The sequence below is a fragment of the Lichenostomus cassidix genome, chromosome 5 (assembly GCF_008360975.1).
Source record: "Lichenostomus cassidix isolate B80296 chromosome 5, HeHo_3.0, whole genome shotgun sequence".
Taxonomy (NCBI): Eukaryota; Metazoa; Chordata; class Aves; order Passeriformes; family Meliphagidae; genus Lichenostomus; species Lichenostomus cassidix.
The window spans coordinates 34381699-34401895 of NC_139486.1; the positions used below are offsets into that span (position 1 = coordinate 34381699).

The 20197-nt window shown below is 44.9% G+C and overlaps 1 protein-coding gene and 1 long non-coding RNA gene across 4 annotated transcripts in view; one reads left to right on the top strand and one right to left on the bottom strand.

The window, feature by feature from the left end:
* Positions 1-12529, top strand: part of TTC9 (tetratricopeptide repeat domain 9) — a 28494-nt gene extending 15965 nt beyond the window's left edge. The window contains exons 2-3 of the mRNA XM_085062203.1: positions 5954-6136; positions 11371-12529. Of these exons, the coding sequence (XP_084918329.1) occupies positions 5954-6136; positions 11371-11450 (263 nt within the window). The 3' untranslated portion in view covers positions 11451-12529. The remainder of the gene's footprint in view (positions 1-5953; positions 6137-11370) is intronic.
* LOC146436321 (uncharacterized) overlaps positions 1-20197 on the bottom strand; it is a 45714-nt gene that overhangs the window by 15605 nt on the left and 9912 nt on the right. The window lies entirely within an intron of this gene.

A 20197-nucleotide genomic window follows, 5' to 3' on the forward strand; every position in this document is an offset into this window, starting at 1 on the left:
TATGAGAGTCTTAATCAAATTTCTGAAAAAAACCTGCAGCAGTTATATTAAAATATCAATCATGTTTCCCAAAGTAGAACCCCAGAGCAAGAATAGGAACCATCTTCCTGCAATTAAGCAGATTTTAAGTGAACTGCTGGCTGCTGTACTTAAGGTGAGATCATATCCGAAAGCAAAGTATTTTGCAGAGTTTAATTTAGTTATTTCTGGGAATTACACTGTCAGTTTGTGAAATACAGGTTGAGTTTGTAGTGGTTGGAGTACCTAACACTTGCTAAAGAGGAACACTCCACATATATTGTCAAACTCCAGTGGTGGAGTCAAGAATAAATACAGTAAAGAGGGAAGATCCACTTCAGGTTTAAGAACTAATAGGTTTAGCTACTTCTCTCTGCATTGCAACCAAAGAAATCAATACAGGCTTTTTTTTTCCTTCTAAAGGATGAAAACAAAGGTCATTTGAACTCAGACCCTTTTGCACAGGTATATAAGAGCAGTTCCATCAAGTGACTTACCATTAACTCCCGTATAGGACACCTGCGCCAGTCTCCAAGGAATATTTGCAAGGCTTATCTTTCAGCACTGCAGGTTAGTGTCCCTTGGGACACCCTTAGTGGGTGCTATCCCAGCAGAGAAAAAGGTCTTTCAGAGCCAGAATGTGATTGTGGTTAAGTGATCTAGAGAAGCTGCTGCCATATGCACGTGGTTTCTTCTGCCTGGATTTCACTGCTATAAATAGTCCTCTTGGTCTCTAGGCTAGCTGCACTGCATATCTATGTCCTTAGCACATTGTCCCAAACTCTTAACTTCACGTCTCCACCCAGACTTTATGTCCTCAACAGACCTCAGCTCTCACTCATACACCCCTTCCACCAGAACCCCTTTCCGTGCCTCTGCCGCCACACCTCTCCATCTGTCATAACTGAAGAAACACCTCTTAGCTTGGTTTCCACTTCCTGTGCTTTATTTCTGTGACCGGAGAGCCAAAAAGAGGATTTTTGTGATCTCAAAGCTTTAAAATCATAACTTCTTTCTAGATCAGATTGCGCTCAGGGTGGCCTGAATATTCAAAGGATTTGGGTACTCTAAAGCATATCTCTACAGAGTACTATATGCAGTACCACACTGGGTTTTATTTTCAGAAGGTTATCAGTTGGCCAGCTATAGATTACCTTGGGGATAACAGAAGGCACTTGCTTGACACAAAGGATATCTGCCAGATTTCCGTTTGCAAAGCCAAATGATGAGGGCATGAGATGCATCCAAAGAGGCAGTGACCAGAGATCAGTAACAAGGGAAAAATAAGCTATGTTTCCCTAGCCTGTTTTTCAAAAATACCTGAATAGTCTTGTTTGACATTTTCTGAAAGCAGACATTGAAGGTAGATAGCGCACATGGAATATTTTAGTCCATAAACTTAAAAGACCGGCAAAGTTACAAGCAGTTGACTCTCTCTAACAGTGAAAGGCACAAGAAAATCTTTAAAAATTGGCAGTGCAACCAGCTTACCTGAGCAATAGCAAACAAGACAGGGGTTTGAGAAACATGAGTTTGCAACCCAAGATTCTCCTGTAAGGCAAATGCATTTTCATCTCAGTGTGCTGAGCCCAAGGAACATGCCACCGGGTAGGGATGTGCTAATGTTGCTTGCACAGTAATTCAGCCTGCTCTCTTTAAGTGTTCTGGATCATGGATAGATAGGCATTGAGCCTTGCCTACAATGGCAATTTAGCCACTGGTATAAAAAGTGTCTGGACAATTGTTCTGGGATGAAGATTTGCCCTTTGATGAAAATTGCCAGGTAAGCAATGCACTTGATACTGTTGTTCAAAGTCTCCGTGTTAAAACCTGGACATGCTACTCCCAGACTTAGTTCAGCCAAAATTACAAGCCAAAAATTAGGGCCAAACTGGATTTTTTTGCGTAACATGCAGAGTTATTCTCACAGAAGTTTCTGTGGTAAGATGATAACTAATAGCACTTTCAATTGAACTTCGTTTTGAGGGTACAGAGAACAGCTGTAAAAGTGAGGAAATCTGAAAAATAAGGGGTTTTTTTTAGTAAGAGATTCCAGATGCCTCTTTATACAAGCTAATAAAGAGAAGATGGAGGACTTAATCAGAGTCTCAGATTACCAATGCAACAAGGGTACACAAGCTTTTCAGGGTAATGTGTGGCTAGTAAATTGAAACTAGAAATGTAGTGATGTTTCCTAAACAACTAAAGTTATTAGCCTTTGGAATAAAAAAGCTGTTGTGAATCCCTTCACTGGTACCTGTCAAGTGTAGATAGCTTCCCAAGATACTCTGAAATTGAAATTTCAGGGTGGAAAAAAGTAGAATCCAAACCCCTCAACTGCCAGGATTTTAGAAACAATTTCCTATCATTGCTAGCCACAGCTGCTGGTAAAGGTTCAAGGTGTAGATGTATTTTTGCTCTACAGGTGCTTTAATCTTTATTTTGTCTAATCTTGTGCTGAGCAGGGCTAAACAAACTAGCTCATTTATCTACTGGTACCAGATCTGTACTGCACCTCTCAAATGGAGCTGGCTGGCATAGCTTTGAATCCACAAATTAAAATGTACAAATCTAGGCTTAACATTCCTCTTGTGAAGAAAAACAGCCAAATTTCCTATTCCCTTGCTTAAACATCAGTCAGTTGGGAAATGTGATAGACAGAGCCCCTTCTCTGGAGCTAATAGCATTAACCTTCTCCCTGTTCCCATAGCATATTTCACCCAGTAATTTTAGATGGCTTTTATATTATTTTATTTTACTGCAGATGGGGACTCTTCATCACTATGTTAACATATATGGGTTTAGAAGTTAAGAATTACTTATTGCTTAAGCTGACACAATAAATCATCTGCCAAACTCAGAATGATAACCAAATATGATGGACAACCATCGCATGCTGCTGGAAGCAGGGCAAGCAGCATTTCTGAGTGGGGGAGATATAATCACCAGATGCTGTATTGCAATGACAATGGGACCTGCAGGGAATGGGTGACTATAGGTTTGCATCTGCAAGTAAAGGGCACCTTTCTAATCACCAAAGAGTTACTAGAGCTCGTGCTGTGCAGGATCAAGCCCGTTCAGTTTCGAGAAAGCAGGAGCGTGATCTGGATAACCGTCTACATTTGGTCTCTCTGAGTGAGCTCTGTTCCTCAGTGGGATTCACTGGGGGTCTATTATGAATTTAGAAGGAAGGTGATAAGGTGTTTGATGTGGTAAACAAACACTCCCAGCCAGAGCTGCACACCTGTTTAGGAAAACAACATGTTTTCAAAACAATTCTCCCCGACTGAATTAGGTAGAAGGTACAAGGATTCCATGTCTCTTCCATTTCTGGAAGCTGAATTTCTAACAGCCTCAATATTTTCATTGGATCACAGTAGATTAAGATCATTTCAGGCCACCAAGAACTGGAAGCACGCATGTCTAAATATTTATAAGGGCGATACTCCCTCCAGGTTCATTTCCAACAGGCACTTCCAACACTGGGTCTCCAAATGGCCAACTCATCCAGCAGAACTGCTTTTTGCACATCCATCTGCTTGGTTTGTTCAGATAAACACACGTCTCTCCTGCTGGCCATGTGGTGATGACTTCTCCCCGCCACGTGCACAGTTAGCAGAGATGCCCTACAAAAGCTTTACTGTTAGTATGAGTCACAGAAAAAATCCAGCTGGATATCTGGAAATCCATTTGGGTTTATGAATTAGCAGAATGTGGGAGAGTTTTTCTTTTCTTTTAAACCAATATATGAAGCAAGGCCACTATGGAGTTACTGAGTTAATATACATGAATAGACCGCCTGTCATTTTTCGCAGAGTCATTTCTGTGACTCTCACTGGAAATACCAAGTAGCAAATGAACAGAGACTGAAATCCACCCCCTAGTTGCTCTGAAAGGCAGTTTCACAGAACGTGAAAAGCTAGCTCAGATTGGCAGTGTGCAGAAAGCTACTGCCACTGCTGTACATGCTACTGGTCAGCAGATAAACAAAGCAATCCTGTTTCCAGGGCAGTGAAGCCAGCAGTAAATTTACACAGCCATCTTTTCAATAGCTTTAAAAAACAAAGAAAAACAAAGCACAGTCATTTCAAGCTCCATTAGAAATAGAGTGAGAAAAATCAATGTGTGGCAAATAGGAAGGGACAAACTCTGGATAAGGAAATGCTACTAAGGTTTTCCAAACATATGTGTTTTTTAACTGGCAATCAAATAGCAAATGATCAGGATCTTTCAAAATACCTATGCTCATTAATTGCAGGAGCTGTTAGAATATATTGACGTTCCATTATTAAAGCAAATGGGACAAAGTTCTCATTAGTAATGGCTGTGTCACTTAAACAAATGTACCAGCAGTGGGACTAGTTCAGCAGTCCTTGTTCAACACATCTCCAGCATCAGTGCTCTGATGGTAAAAGCCTGTTTATGATTGTTCCCAGTAAGCTGTTTAAGCTTTGAAGGTGTACTTGGGTTAGATATGTATTTTGTGATCATGGGCTTGGACTAATTTAGGTTGGAAGGAATCTCTGGAGGTCATCTAGCCAACCTCCTTCTCATGAAGTAAAGTGTGATACAGAGAGGGTGCAGGGCTTACTTTAGGGGTGCAGGGAAAGGGGATCAAGAACTGCATCATATTTCTGACCCAGCACCATATCCTCTCAGCTGCAGTTACCATGCAAAAAATGAAGTCTGGCTGTTCATTGGTGACACCTGACCTGTGATGACTTGGATTTCCAGGAGCACTGAGTCTCCTCCATGCCAGAGACACACTGAGTAACACCACCTGCCATGGGAAATTTCTCTCCATGCCCTGGCACTTGACACTGCCAGCATCTGAAATGATCCTTGTAGTGGCATTCTGCCTTCCTTCCCCAAATTGTGTCATTCCCAAAGTTGCCTTGGATTGCAGCACTAGATGGGCGTTGCAGCACAATTTACTTTTTTCCCCCAGAGACTGTGACTGCTCCATGTCTTACATTTTTGTCAGTGTTCACCAAGCCATTCTTAATACCCAGGTAACCTGTATAAAGTTTAGCCTCCTGGAGTAAGCCCTACAGAAAGCCATGAGCAGAGCTGCAAAGCATGGCTCAGGGATCCTCACCTTTCTTCTTTATTTCATTCCTAGTAGTGGGAAACTCACAATGGGTATTTTCTTCAGCTCCAAAACATTTATGCAACAATTGTCCTTCAGCACACAAAACCCTCAACATGTTTATTCACTGTTTGCCTTTTCCTTTAGGAAGTCAGCAGAATTCACCTCTGGGAATGCATTTGTGTTGCAGTGCTTTGCAGGAAGCAGGCAGCATAGCACATTTATTCTCTGTTATACAACTCCAGGTGTCTCTGGCTTGCTGACAACACATTCCAACAGGGCACAGCCCCTTGTTGTTTCCGATAGCAAAACTCCGTACAGGATCTCCTGGATAAAGGGCAATTGCATATTATTTTTAAACCTAAGAGCCTTGGATTTAGCCAAATACAAAATCTGATCCAATTTATATCCCCTTTTCCTTATCAGATAACTGTTAGTCTGCCTTTTTGTACTCTTTGGAGCTCCAGCCCTCAATTTGAGAAACAATTTCACTACAAATGAGGCCAACCACTGCCATGAGAGTGTGTGGCATTCCAGAGCTGTGGAGGGGTGTTTATGCTCTCCCTCTCTCCCTGTGTTTTGTGTGCCTATGTGTCTCCCCGGAGTAAACACAGTCCCATTGCTTTGCAATGCCAAAAATAGAAGCATTGGTATTTAAATCGCAAACAATCGGGTTTGGCAAACAATCCATATGACTGCACCCTTTCTGAATCACGGGGCTGAGTCATTTCCCTCACCTAAGCTGCTCTCTTTTCCTGTGCACATTGCAGGAGCAGGGGGAAATCCAGCACTAATATTCTTCTGTCTGTCTGTCTGTCTGTCTGCCATCATCCCCATGCCCTGCAGCCTGCCTGCTCCAGGCCGAGCTGGTGAATTATGAGCGGGTCAAGGAGTACTGCCTCAAAGTGCTCCAGAAGGAAGGCGAGAACTTCAAGGCGCTCTATCGATCGGGAGTGGCATTTTACCACCTGGGTGACTTCAACAAGGCCCTCTACTACCTGAAAGAGGCAAGATCCCGCCAGCCGACAGGTATGGGGAAGGGAGCTGGAATGTGGCTTTGCACTGAGTGCTTTTGTATTTCTTTCCATGAGACTTTGTCTCTCCCTGACTTGATTGCATTCATTTCCACAGGGATGAGCATGACTCACTGTGTGTCCTTTGCTGGACTCCCCTTCAAGCACTCGTGGGTAGTGCAGCAAGATTGCAGTGCCCAAAGATTAACCACTGCCAAGGCTGCAGCATGACCTGGAAGATGACAGCATTGCTGAAATGCTGTCAGTGTGGAGGGTATCCTGCCTCTCTTTCCCTCCCTAAATTATTTTTGAAGAAGAAAGGAGGATGGGGAAACAGTGTACCACAACCATTACATTTTCTGACTCTGAGAAAAAGCTTTTTCCCCTTAACAATGGCAGGAGACTATTTTTCATCCTCACTAACCTTCCACCATCTCAGTAAAGGGTTAGTATTCTGCTTTCATCAAGGAGACAGACATTTACCTGCAAAGCATTCATCAGGATGCTTCAACTTTTGCCGTGAAATCAGCCAATTGCTTGTTAAGTATCTGTCATCCAACTGTCAAAACCATACAGTTTATTTGAGGGACAGCAATGAAATTATATATCCAAACAACTTAGCCTTGCCAGAGCAACCAAAATTATGCTAACCTGCCCAGCCTCAGAAGGTGGGTGAAAGGCCAGAGATGACGGAGAGGCAGAGATGATGCTTTTATTTTTCAGAAATAACAGGGAGATAAAACAACACTGTGATTTTAAATAGAAAGGAATTTTGTAGAACTCAAAGTATCTTAAGAAACTGAAATGGAAGCCATGTACAAAGAAAACCCCACAGAGCAGCTTTTCAGCTGAATCTCAGAGGAAAGAGTGAGAACTGGGTGTGAAACAGGAGCAAGCCTGGGTCCTGGAAGAGCATGGTGGATCTGATATTCATTGAACTAGAGGAGGGAAGGGACACTGTCAGAGCTGGCTGTGCTTGATGTCCTTCAGGCACTGGCCCTTCAGGCCCCCCTGCAGTGGCTGTGCCCTGGAGGATCATCAGAGAGGGTTTGCTTGGGAGCATGCTGGGATCTCCTTCCTCTTCCACCTCCCCTAAGGGTGCTTGGTCCCATCTGCTGTGCTTGGCCATGGGCTCCGGGCAGTCTGACAGCACAGCTGTGCGCCCCACACTCCCAAAGCAAATGTGTTTAAAAGCTCAGTTTAGCCTATTTTAGTTTACAGTGTGCCCTTCTGCTTTCAGCCCTTGCCAGAACCAGGAAATGGAGAAGCATATGCAAGAGAAAAATAGTCAGTGGAAAACAAGTGATCTTAACCTTGAAGTTTTGACTAGGCTCAGATGTGAAAAATTTCTTTTAGCTGAACCACTTAGCTTCCATTTTTTAAATAAGTGTTTCCATGCTCCCTTACCAGCCCCCTCCCTGCGATACTATTTATTTGGTATTCCTCATTGTTTTTTGAAATAAATACTAATTTATTCAACAGCAACAACTTCAAATACCACTTGCTACAAAAACATATCAGAAAGTGTCCCTAAAGGCCCTTAATGTATACAAAACCCAGTTCTGGCCTTCAGCTCGGCATCAGAGACTCCTTCCTGTTATTTGTAGACCATTCAAGGCTGTTGTTCCACTGTTTTATTTATGATTATGGAAAACTTGAAGGGCATTCAGGGGGAAAGAACTGAATATGTACAGTAAGAAAGGATGTGGCTGTTAAAATATGGGAATAGTAATCAGGTAACACTATCAAGAATTATTATGTGACCTGGAATAAGTCAGTGTCTCCACTTTCAATGTCTCCATCTGCAAACTGTGATTGTTTTCCTTTATCTGAGGTTTCACCAGGCTCACTGGTTATTATTGCAGTCATGTTCTGTGTGTTCTTTTTTTTTCTAATAAGGAATGTTTTTGGCACAAATCACTGGCAGCTATTCTCTTTGGTGGGAGAGATTTTGAATGGTAAAGAGGTATTAGTTAGCAAAGGGGTTTAGTGTTCTAAAGGGCTGTCAGCACAGCAGATCCTTATGGCTATTCACTGTCTGCCCAGGGTGAAGGAAGGTTGGAGTTGGCCTGATTTCTTGTGCCACCTCCAAACAAAAATCACAAAAGCAGATGGAAATAACATGAGATAGTTGTATAACCCTCTTACTAAGGGAAAGGGAAGCTGCTGTTAAGTCATGTAAAGCATATATGGAGCCCTCCATGAGCTCTGTGTCCACAGGCTAGTGCAGCATGGGCAGCCAGACATGCACTTTGCTGCAAGCCTTGTTCAGCCCTCTCCCACTGGGGCTGCATTGTGAGGGCAGGGACTGACTGGGATTGAAACCAGACTAGCAGCTGGCAATGGCCTGGTAATGTCAAGCAGTGATCCCTGCTGTCCCTGTGCTGGGAGGCCATGTTCAGACATCCCACGGGCTGCCTGGACCAGACAGTTTTTGTGCTGTCTGGGGCAGGCTCACGGCTGCACTTGGGCACTGCATTCCTGCAACCCTGCAACTCAGAAGTCCTGGGAAAAAAACCCAGGCTGTAGTGTTGGCACTGCAAATAAGCAACTGCTTATCAGGTCTCTGAAGCTCCAGGGCAAGCAGAAATGACCTTTAAAATGGCATTAGGCCACTCTGCAGAGGAACACAGGCACAGTCCTAGGAGCCAGGAGACACATTCCCATTGCAGCTCTACCAGTACCTCTTTGCATGGCTCTGACCCCTCCTCTGTGTTGTTCTTGTTATTTCCACATCAGCTGAAGGGGATCAGTTCTTCTCCACTGAGAGATGAGAGTCTTCTCATTAACAATTACACATAACTTTGAAATACTTCTGCAGGCAGAGCTAGTATGGTGCAATACCATTTGGTAGAAAAAACTTGACAAAGACAGGGCTCCACTCCTGTAAACAGAGTGCTGCTCTCATTATTTTTTCTTGGTAAAGTAATGGCCCTCACAGAGGAAGCAAAACATGCCAAAACCTGCCTGAGAGATTTATAAGTAGCTTGCAATGGGAGCATCTCCCACCCTCTGTCAGGCTACACATTATTTTGCCCCTGGCTTCCCAGGCATGTGGAAGTCTCCCAGGTGAGTGAAGCTGTGCCATCAGCAGTCACTACCTTACCAAAAGCCAGAGGGGGCTGGCAGCCTCTCCCAGTTATGAGCCCACCTTCATCCCCTCAGCAAGGCACTGAGTCCCAGCGGGCCTAGGCAGGTGGGATTTCCTGACATGCCCATGCAGTTATCCCGTCTCATCTGCACCAGGCAAGCATTCCAAGCATATACCTTGGTGGCAGGGATGTGTATCCAGAGCACAGCCCCATCAGAGCCTAGAAGGGCACAGAGCAGAGAGGTCACAGTGATGTGCAGGCAGCACAGCAGACCTTGCTCAGCCTGTGTACCATGCTTGTACACTGCTGGGAGTGAGTCAGCCACCTGCCACCTGCACCCATTTCATTTTAAGCCTAAAATTCAGGGCTACACCCTCAAATGAATTTCTTCATTCCAGGAGGCTGCACATCTAAATTAATTCTGTTTTCAAAAAAGCTGCTTTAAAATTTGCTGGGCTGGTAAGAAATGCTAATGCATGAACAGCCCAGGATGCTGGTGCATCTTGTTTGACAGAAGCAATAGCAGAACTGCTTAGCTTATTAAAAATGCCCCAAAGAGGTCAAGTAACTTAATCATCGAATCCCACCCTCTTGAGTGCCTGGGATGATGCAGCTGAACCTGCAGAAGACTCAGCAGGGAGACACCCCTCACCAGAGACAGCAGAAGAAGTCACAACAGCATGGCCACAGCCCACTGATGCCCTGTGGCATGTTAGTGGATAGCACTGTGTGACAGGAAACTGATCCATCTCCCACTGATTCAGCACTGGCAGAGGGTGCAACAGAGATGTCCTTATCCTTAAAGGAAGCTTTGCACCCACAACTGCTTTGGGGGTGCAATACCCACACTCGGTAGGGCTGGACATATTCCGAGTAATTTGTTCACTGCTTTGAAAACTGAAGCACTTCTCATTTCCCTATCTGGTGTGGAACACAATCCAATTTGGATGAGGAGACAACACTGCCTTCTGATTGGACTGCATTGCACTTCAGATTGGCTTCTGAGGATCTAATAACTTTAGTGGACCAAGCTGGCCCTGGCTGGCTGTCAGAGGAAGGCTCTGAGCAAAGAACCATTTTGTAATCAATACAGAAGTGAAAGTGGCTGTGTTTTTGCTTGCTTGCTTCTGGTACAATATGGCTTTTGCCACTCAGTGGGTGCACAAAGTGTGTGCACTTTGTGGGTGCATGAAGTGTGTGTGGGAAGTTACCCTCATGATGGAAATCAGCATGATTTGAGAGAGGACTGACCATGACTGCATAATCATTTGCTCTGTCTGGAGACACACACTCATTTAGATCAACCTGTGATTCAGGGTGAATAGATTCCCTTAGGGCTGAGACCAGGAGATAATACAAAACTCACATGTCCTGTGTGGCATGTTGATGCTCTGAAATACTGGAAGGAAAAAGAGGGCTCAGCTTACCACCTGCAGAGTGTTGCAATATCACAGCTCTCTACTAGGATGGATCAGTGGTTCTGTGCCTCTAGGAACTTCATTAGGACAGACAAGGCAGTATGCAGCACACAGCATATGACAGAATTGCAGATGGAGTGTCATGGTGGAAGGACATCCAAGCAGAAAATTTAAGGAAAGAAATATTGGGAAGTTATTATATTCCCAAATAATATTGGGAAGAGCATCCTTCACATACACATTCTCTTTGTATGTGAAGGATGCTCTTCCCAATATTACTCATCATGGAAAAATGAAAAAATAGGCTGTAAATAGAATAAGAGAGTAAAAAGGCAGAGCATAACTGTACACAAAATGCCTTTAGGGGCTTGCATGCAGGTACTGCAGGAAGGGAAGGCAGTGGAGATGTCATTCCACACATACAGGCAAGGACAACCTGGATAGTTGCAGCTGTGTGAGTTCAACTGTGCTGACCAAGAGTAATCAGAGAGAAAGTAAAAACTAGCTGAGGCAAGACTGTGAGCAACAGGGACAGTGAGGGCAACTCAGAGCAGGCTCTCCAAAACCAAAGGTATTAGGTTTGGTTCTGAGCCCCTTCCAATTGATACTGTTCCAGCACACAGTGCTGGAGCCATGCTGCTCCCCTGTGATGTACCAGGGATGAAGGTGCATTCTGTCTGTCTGCCAGCCACAGGGAGTTGTGTAACCACTGTACCTCTGTGTATGTTCTTTCCCTGCAGATACCAATGTCATAAGATACATCCAGCTGACAGAGATGAAGCTCAGCAGGTGTTCCCAGAGAGAGAAGGAAACCTTGTGAAAATGAAGCCACTTCAGCTGAAGTGCCCAAGGGGGAACATTTCCTTCCTAGAAGCTCATTTGGTGGATTTTCCTGTTTGCTCTGCCTCATCCTCATCTCCTCATCCATCCATTCTCCCTTGCTCTTCATTGAATACCAGTTTTGAAATTAAAGAGACTTGGACGCTGGATACGGCTGCTTGCCAACCATGGTAATACCCCTTCCCCGTGGCAAAAGAGCACAACAACTACAGCCAGCCTTGTTCCCAGACAGTGTCACACACCTGGAGTAGGCAATGCTGGGGGACCTGTCTGGTCCTGAACTGACTGCCTATTACCTATTAGGGAAGCAATCCCCAGAACAACACTTCCTGACCAGGAAAGTTGGAGACGAGGGTTTCTGCTCTGAGTGATCACTGGAGCTTGGAAGAGCTAAGAAGCCAAGAGAGCCACTGGTCATTCCATAGGGGACAGCAAATGCCTTTTTACCATCAGTTCCCTCTGCCAGCTTCTCCAGTGTGTGTTACTGGTCTCCAGTGAGAGCTCACATGCTCCCAGTCTAATGTCAGTGAAAACTGTTTCTAAACATCCTCTTGATGAAAGCACAGAGCACCCTACAAACCCCCTGCAGAGCTGTCCCGGTGCTGGAGAAGAAGGCTGTGGGCTACCACAGAGTGCTGAACAGACTGTGAAAGCATGGTGTACAGTGTGAGGGAAAAACTGTGAAATAATTCATTAAAGGCAAATAAAAATTATTCATAGGCAACAAGTCCAGGCATTGCTTTTCAAAGGAGCCTCTTGGGTTCCCCATGTCCAGACAGACAACATTATCTAGCTGGGGGGCAGCATGGGGTGGGGAACAAGGAATGTCTCCATTCTTACCTTGGCTCTGCCAATGCCTTGCTGTGTGATCCTGGGCAAGTTATTTAGCCTCTCGGTGCCTCGGTTTCCCTATCTGTACACTAGGGATAATAATACTTCCCTACCTCGCAGGGGTGTTGTGAGGATGTTATTAGTTAATGTTTGTAAGTAAGAGTACAGTGATGTACAGTGCTAAGTATTATTAGTACATTGGATTGAGGTCTTGATTCTCCCACCTTATGTTGGTGCTTCCTGTGTCCTGTTTTTTTCTGTTGTAGGAGAATGTGGTGCTGACAACAGGGCAGGACCAACAGCTTTGGAGCCTATTCAGCAGCCCAGAGGGCCTGTTTAGACCTCCTCCAACAGTTTGATCTTTTCTAAGAGCTCTGTCTCCTTGGGTCAAAGGTCCTTCTCTGAAACTGCTAATAATAGGATCAGTAAGTGCCACAAACACATTCTCAGTGTGACTTGCCCCAGCAATGGCCCACAGGGACCTGTTCCCAGTTGCAGGATATACATGAATGGTCTCATCCCATGGCGGTCAGTGTCGAGTGTAGCCAGAGTTATTTCACTTGGCCCTCAGCTGAAACACGGAAACTGAAACAGAGCCTTGTGAAGTGCCAGGAGTTGGACTTGATGATCTTTGTGGGGGCCTTCCAGCTCAGGATATTTATGATTCTATGACATTATGAAATCTCTGTCATTGTCTCTGAAAAAAATTACATCGTATTCTTTAGTACAGGAACACATCCAGCTCACATTGGGGCTGGGGGAGAGACCATCTAAAAGTCACATATAAGTCTCTGAAATAAGGCAGATGTACTTATATTGTGTAAAACTTAGGTCAGCTGGGATGGCACAAAAGTTCATGTTCCTCAGGTGGGTGCTGCAAAGCAGCTGCTTCCCAAAATTTGGAACACAGTGTGCAGCTACTGTAAAGGAAGGAGCTGCTGGAGGTAGACAGCTACCTTCTTCAGACGGTCCTTGGTTCACACATCTGGGTCAGAAATAGCAAGCACCGCTGCCCATCATAACGCATATCAAGCAATAACTGGTACTACAGCTGCTGCTAGGAAAATGATTTAAAGACAGAGAGGACAAATGAGAGAAATTCTGTAAGTGGTTGTTAACCAGACCAGAAAAAAAAAGGTTAGGCAGAGATGTGCTTGGGTGCACCTAAGGTGTACCTGGTACTGCATAAAAGACAAAGTTAATAAGGTTCTGGTTCTCAGGTGCATGCAGTCCTCTATATTCCAAATACATCACAACACACAAAAAATTCAAATAGAGGTGACTTTCCCCTACTTCATATTGCTCATGACAGTTCATCCCACAGCCGCCTGCCTCTTCACAGGGAGTGAAATGAGGATTCATCCTGCAGGCAGTGCAGGAGCAAAGGACAGCACCTACGCACACAGTCTCTGCCCCAGGAAAGCTCAGGCAAGCAGAGGCAGGCTTGTTACTCATGACCTTAATGTAAGAGAAAGGGCATTCTCCAGCCACTGGAGATGTAGTGTAGCCATGACTGTCATTTTATTTGGGAACAATTTCCCTCACAATGCCCTCACAATGGCTTCACTGACGTACTGTCACTGCATCAGTCCCATGTATATATTAGTATAAAAAGGGCACAGCAGGCTCCACTCTCCTCAGTTTTTAGCATCTTTCTCTCCAGGAGCACTGCAAAGGGTGGGGGAAAGAAGGAAGTTTGTGAATGTGCCTAAGAAAAAGATCTCAGAGAGCCTTTGGGTGTTACACAACAACCTATTTTCTTCAGAAAACTCGTGTCCTTACATATACTGACACCTGGAGCACCTGTAAGCAGTGACACTCACACCAGAGAAGAAGGAAGAAGGAAGTCACCAAAGACAAAACAGTTGGGGACTGTTTCACACAGTGACACTGAGTTTGAGAGAATTATGGGCAATGTCCAGTTTGGGGGCCCTCCACATGCAAGGAGAGACACAGCAGCAATGCCACCAATGCCACCAAAGCCACCAGAACTCCTGTGGACTGCACCCTTCCAACAGTAGGCAGTTCTGCCACACAGTCTAATTGGAAATATGTGCAAACACATCACCTCTACTGTGTGCATGAGAGGCATAAGAAAGAGCCTTTGAAATGTTCTAAAATGCTTTGTCTTCTGAAAAAAGAAAGAGAAGGCATATCTGACATCCAGCACATCAAAGAGCTCTTCAGCTCGAGAGAAACAAGGCCCTAAAAGACCACAGGCAAGTTTATCTCATCATCACTGCTGAATTTAACAATATCTGAGAGAGAAATTTAACAATATCTGAGAGAGAAACTTCTAGTTCTGTCCAAGAACTGTCTTAACAGGAAGTGGGAGAGTGAAGTAAGGATAAGCTGTAGAGGGGAGAACCTAATATTAAGCCCCCAAGAAAGAGGTCTACATACACAACAAGACCTTCAGAATCCATAGCAAAATGGACTACACACCTTTTCCACTGAGTGGTCCTTAGCAGGCAGATGTGAAGGTGTGGGCAGAGGCCACCCAATCCCACCCAAGTTACACAAAAATTGTAGGGAGTTGGAGAGACAGAGAAGGGCACTGTTGGAGGTAGCCATGTCCAGTACAAGTTGATGGTATGTTTCTGCAGACCAAAGAGCAATGTGAAGATACACATCCTGGAAGCCCAAAAAAGCAAACAAGATTTTAGCTCAGCTAGGTGTTGTATCTATATGTCATCAATATGCAGTATATAGGGGAAGGAACACAAGCCCCTACCTGTACCCAGCAGGGCTAAAATGCTCTCAGTGCAATGAGAAGTGAGCCTATCCACCCATCACATGTTGAAACAGCAGGAACAAAATGGCAGGTGCCAGGCAGCACAGTAGGAAAGCAAGCCGGAACTGAGGCTGAAAGGAGTGAGGGATGAGATGGGTCATGGGATATAAATATGAGCCAAACCCAGGTTCATGAGCAGAATGATAATTGAACTAGAAAAAAACTGACCAAAGGCTTAGACACACTATTTGCAGTTCATAACAACATCCAGTTTTGGCAGAATACACAGCACAGAAAAAAGGCAGCAAGATTAAATGTGACTTTTCCAGTTGGAGTGGGCAAAAGAGGGGGAGGCTTCCTTCCTGCAGCACAATCATTTTTGAAAGTGTGAGGAGAGGACAAACAGATGCTGGCTGCAGAATTTTTCTAAATGTGTGTTAACAGTTGCCATTGGTAAAAGAGGCCTGAACAGAGTGAAGAAGTCTTCGTTTAAATTAGAGACAGGGTACGACTAATCTCTGGAACTGATGGGAAGGCAAAATTCAGAGGTCTGTATATTCTTGCTTGCTAGTGAAATCCAGGAGCCTCTTAGATGAAAAGGACGGTCTTGAGTGCAGAGCAACCCCCTTAGCTGTGCTTCTCCATTTAGCTTCCCCAGAATTTCTCTGCAAGCCTCATCTGTGTAGATGTTCTTTCCAAATACAGCCAGCAGGCCCAGGAATGGCTGTGCTCTCATGCTTCACATCACATCTCCAGAGGTTTTGTCTGCACTTTTTTCTTTATGCTCAGTCCCTTGATGATACCCTTTTGATTTGCTTTTTCCTAGGAGCCGGAGAAAGGGGAGGGTATGCACTGGGTGAAGAGGAAATCAAACCAAATTCTCACAGGACCTGCTGACTGTCCATTCCTCTTCTCTGCTTGTTTATTCTCCTTTCCTCCTGCACCCTGAAGGACACTAACATTCTTCCCAAGTTTCTATGGTGAAACTTCTTCATCTGCGCACTACTTTAGAGACTTGGGCAGGAGTTACTTAAATAAGGAAGAACAGTGGTGGGCCAATGTGCCCCCCAGGTGGGATGCTTGGGAGGGTGCAGTAAATGATCTGGTTTCTTAATACTACCCATCTATTTGCATAACCAATTAGTAAGATCACTGCAGCTGGTAAGAGGTAGATTCCAGAGATTGTTCTCTTTAGGAGTTCCTTGGTTACTAAGGTGCTGCAGGCTGTACCACCCTCCCCAACAACAGCCTCAATGCTGCCTCAATGAAGGTGATGAAAAGATAAGGCACTGTCCTGGCTCCTCCCTGCAAACTGCAATTGAAGGAAGGTAAATTCATGGATACTTGATAAGAACAAGAGAGGAAACCCATGGCAGTGTGTAACTTTGAGGCAGTTAGCAGCCTGTGAGATGGAAGTTAGGTGGTCCCACATATGTAGAGAGGGGAAAACCCCCTCTCCTTTGCTTCCCAGAGACAAATACTCCTTCTGTCACAGCACAGGCCAGCTCAAACCCTGTTTGGCCCAGAGAACTGTGCCTACAGCAACTATTTCCAGTGGCAATTGTGGTTGGGAATAAGGAAATAAATAGACTGGGTAGTGACCAGGAAATTACCTTCGGAAAGCACCTGTTGTTACATGGACAGATATGGGGGCACATATGGCACTATTCAGCCATGGCCATGGTGAATGAAGCTGTTCTCCAAGAGAGGATTCACAGGCCCTACCACAGCCTACTTTCTTCGTTTATTGCCAGCCAAGTCTTATACACAGCAGCAGCTCTGAAAACCAACTTCCACAACTTCTCCTTCCAGAGGGCTCCCCTTTACTGCATTTTGCCTGCAGGGAAGGGGAGCCTGTGCCAGTTGGTAGCTACCTCTGGCAACTCCCCATCTCTGGTTAGGAAACAATTTGTAATGCAGCCAGGTGGAACTGGCAAGGGCATCAGGAAATAAGAAGAGGAATTTGGCTGAGGCTTTGGGGCCAACATGGATTCTCATCTAAGATCTTCAGTGATTGCACGTGCCCAGGTGCAGAATGTCCAGGAGCACTGTATATCCGTACACAGGGCACTCAGAGACTCCCTGTTGTGCACCACAGCCTACAGAGGAGATGGTAGATGAGCTCAGAGGAAGGGTGAATCACCCATGTACTCTCTGCGTTGTACTATTTTCTCCTCAGAGCTGAGCTAACAGAAGCATATGAGCATATGTTCTCTTGTCTATTGTCAGAGCTTCAAATCAAAACTGTGATTAATCTGAAACTGTACATTTTTGGTATTAGACCCCAGCTTACCTCAGTACTGTAAAGATTTGGTGTTAACTATTGTGTAATGTTGACATCTAAAATGCAAAATATGAGCACTGAAGATGACAGAACAGCTTTCTATAAAGAATTCTGCCAAGAAAAAAAATCACTTTGAAACAAAAGGAAAAATATTTGGTTACTAGTAACAGAACTGATATTTAATATTAAATCATCTTGACCAGTGATTTTTTCCCCAACATTTCTGGAGGCACTCCTCAGTCTATGCCTATGTGAATGTACTTGTGGCTGGGTGCATGAGGGAGTCATGAGGTGCAGCCCTGGGGGCAGAAATGTACAATACAGAGCTGGACCTGACCACATCCTGCTGCCCAGTCAATTCCACAGCAGGACCTGCTCTAGCTCAACCCATCCTGACACGTTCTTCCTGAATACTTGATTCTCTTGAAATGAGAGCAGGGCAAATGCTTGGTTGCCAACTATTGCTGTTATCAGTTCCCAGCTCTGCAGGCTTTTCTCTGGCCATGAATCTGCTGTGAACATAATGGTTTACACATGCTCCCCATGGAGAGAGAGGAAGGAGAAGGTATTCCAAGGAAAGCAAGAGCTTAATTGAATGTGAGAACGAGCCTTAGTGAAAACTCTCCTGACAAATCAGTAAGAGCACATGCAATTCAGAGTCTGGGATCCTGTTTGAGCAAGAAAGCAGAATGAGAGTATCTCAAATGAGAGTTTAGGTGGGAAAAGGAACACAGTAGAAAGAGACATGGATACTTATAGCTGAAAGTCTGAAGGACCTGGCAGGAGCTCTGATTCCTGAGCAGAGGAGAGGCTTTTGGAATGGGAGATACAAGGAGTGAAATGCAAGAGGAAATAGAAAAATGGAATGTAGTAAGAAAAATACAAGATAGAGCTGATAGCAAGTCTTCCCATCCCAGTAGGATGTGGGCATCTGGGTAACCAGACCCTACCATAGCTCTAACTCTGTGGAGACAGAGGGAGGAAGAGGGAGGAAGGCCGGTATCATCCTGAGGACTCAAGGAGGAGACCTCAGGAGTGGCTGTCTGCTGGATCTTTAAATGCTGATCCCTTTTTCTTGCCTTTGTTTTGCTTGCAATATCGTGAACTAAGAGACAGCACAAATGCCTTGTCCTGATGTATTTGTTAACACCTGACAGCAGCATCAGTGCTGGGGGCACAGGGACAAAAGGGTCATAATTTTAGGACCTATACTAGCTGAAAGTGGTAAACCACCTTCATTATGTGTTTTGGGGACAGAGTTATTCTGAGCCCTGAAACAAAGCAAATTACAGCTTTTTTCCAAGACTGGTATTTTCCTGATAACTTCAAATTCCAGCCCTTATGCCGAAGTTGCCCATAAAATCAGGCTGCTGTTCCAGTTTGGTGGGGAGAGCTTTTGCTGTCAATGCTTCTGCTTCAGCAGTGGTCCAAACTCAGATGTAGTTGCACCTGGTTCCTCCTGCAGCAGCATCTTTAACTCATGTTCTAAATGGAAACTGTTGTTGAGCCTGTGATACTAAAATTAAAATGTGTTTTAATGACCACTAAAAAAAAGTACAAGTTCGGATTATCCAGGATGAAACAGATGGACTAAGTGTTTCTCTGATTTCGTTTAGCAAAGACAGTTGGGGAATTTACAGTTGGGAACAAAGGATTTTCACTTTCTTAACCAACAATGGATGGCTGGCAGCCACTCTGGCTGCCAGTGTTATTCCCATTTCACTATGGCAGCCTGAAGAAAGCAGCTTAGCATGGCCTGGAACAGCCTCATGGGAAAGTCATGTGCAGGGTGGACTGTGCTTTTTGGCTCCCTGGAAAGAGCAGGTGATAGAGCTACAGCCTCTGCAGGCTTCCTCCACTTCACACGGCACCAGTACTGGGTTGCAGCAGAACTTCTGGCAGCAGATAACCCCCCAGCTGTTTCATATTACCACCTACAAACTTCTGGTTAGAGAAATGGCCGCATGCAAACAGCATATTCCTCACTCAGAGGGGGTCTCCCGCATTTTGTTGGGGCTGAATTAGATCCAACTGACAGCTTGCTGAATTCAGTAGGTTGTCTTTGAGGCTCAGCTGCCTCTTGGCAGGCTCTGAGCATTGACTCAGGGAGAGCATATGAGCCCAAGGACCCAAGCCAAGATGCCAGCTCTTTCATGGGCTCCTTTGGATGGCCTCTAGCTGAGCGAGATATGGGGGCTGAGCCTGGGTGCTCACAAAAAGCCAGGTCTTGGCATCAGCTGAGCAGAACAGATGTGTGGCCCTTTCATGGTCCAGAGGCCAGGCTCTCACATCAGCTCCCCAAGCTGCAGGGTGAAGTGACAAAGCCACCCTGACTGGCATATCCCCATTGCTAACAACTCTCTCAGGTTTTGACCATCCCAATCTTTGGTGCTGGGACTACACTGTCACCCTGAGGTAGAGGTAGGTCTCTGTTTCTAAAAGCCCTTTAAAACCTGAGTAGTAAGGACTCCAGACATCAAGAAAGAAACTGTAAAAATCTATGAGGTTTTCTGGAGCTCAAAAGAGCTCAGCTTATCACTTCTTAATGTCTGTGGCAGGCATGCCTGCCTGCTGTTGTGTCACACAGGCCTGGACTTCCATATAAACACAGAAAAATAGTCAGTGGCCCAGCAAAATGGAAGGGCTGAGCAAGAGAAAAGCTTGCCTTGAGCATCACCAAACTAACATGTCACAGCAACCCAAACTCAAGTTATCACCTCAACCTGGCAAGCTCAGGTTGCTGCTCAACATGCTGTACATCTGGGAAATTTGACTGATGTCTGGAAAATTACTTCCATATGAGAAAAGCTGTACACAGGAATAGAGCCTGAACCTGCAGTTTACAGGTATCTGTGCAGCTTATCTCTCAGATCAGTGC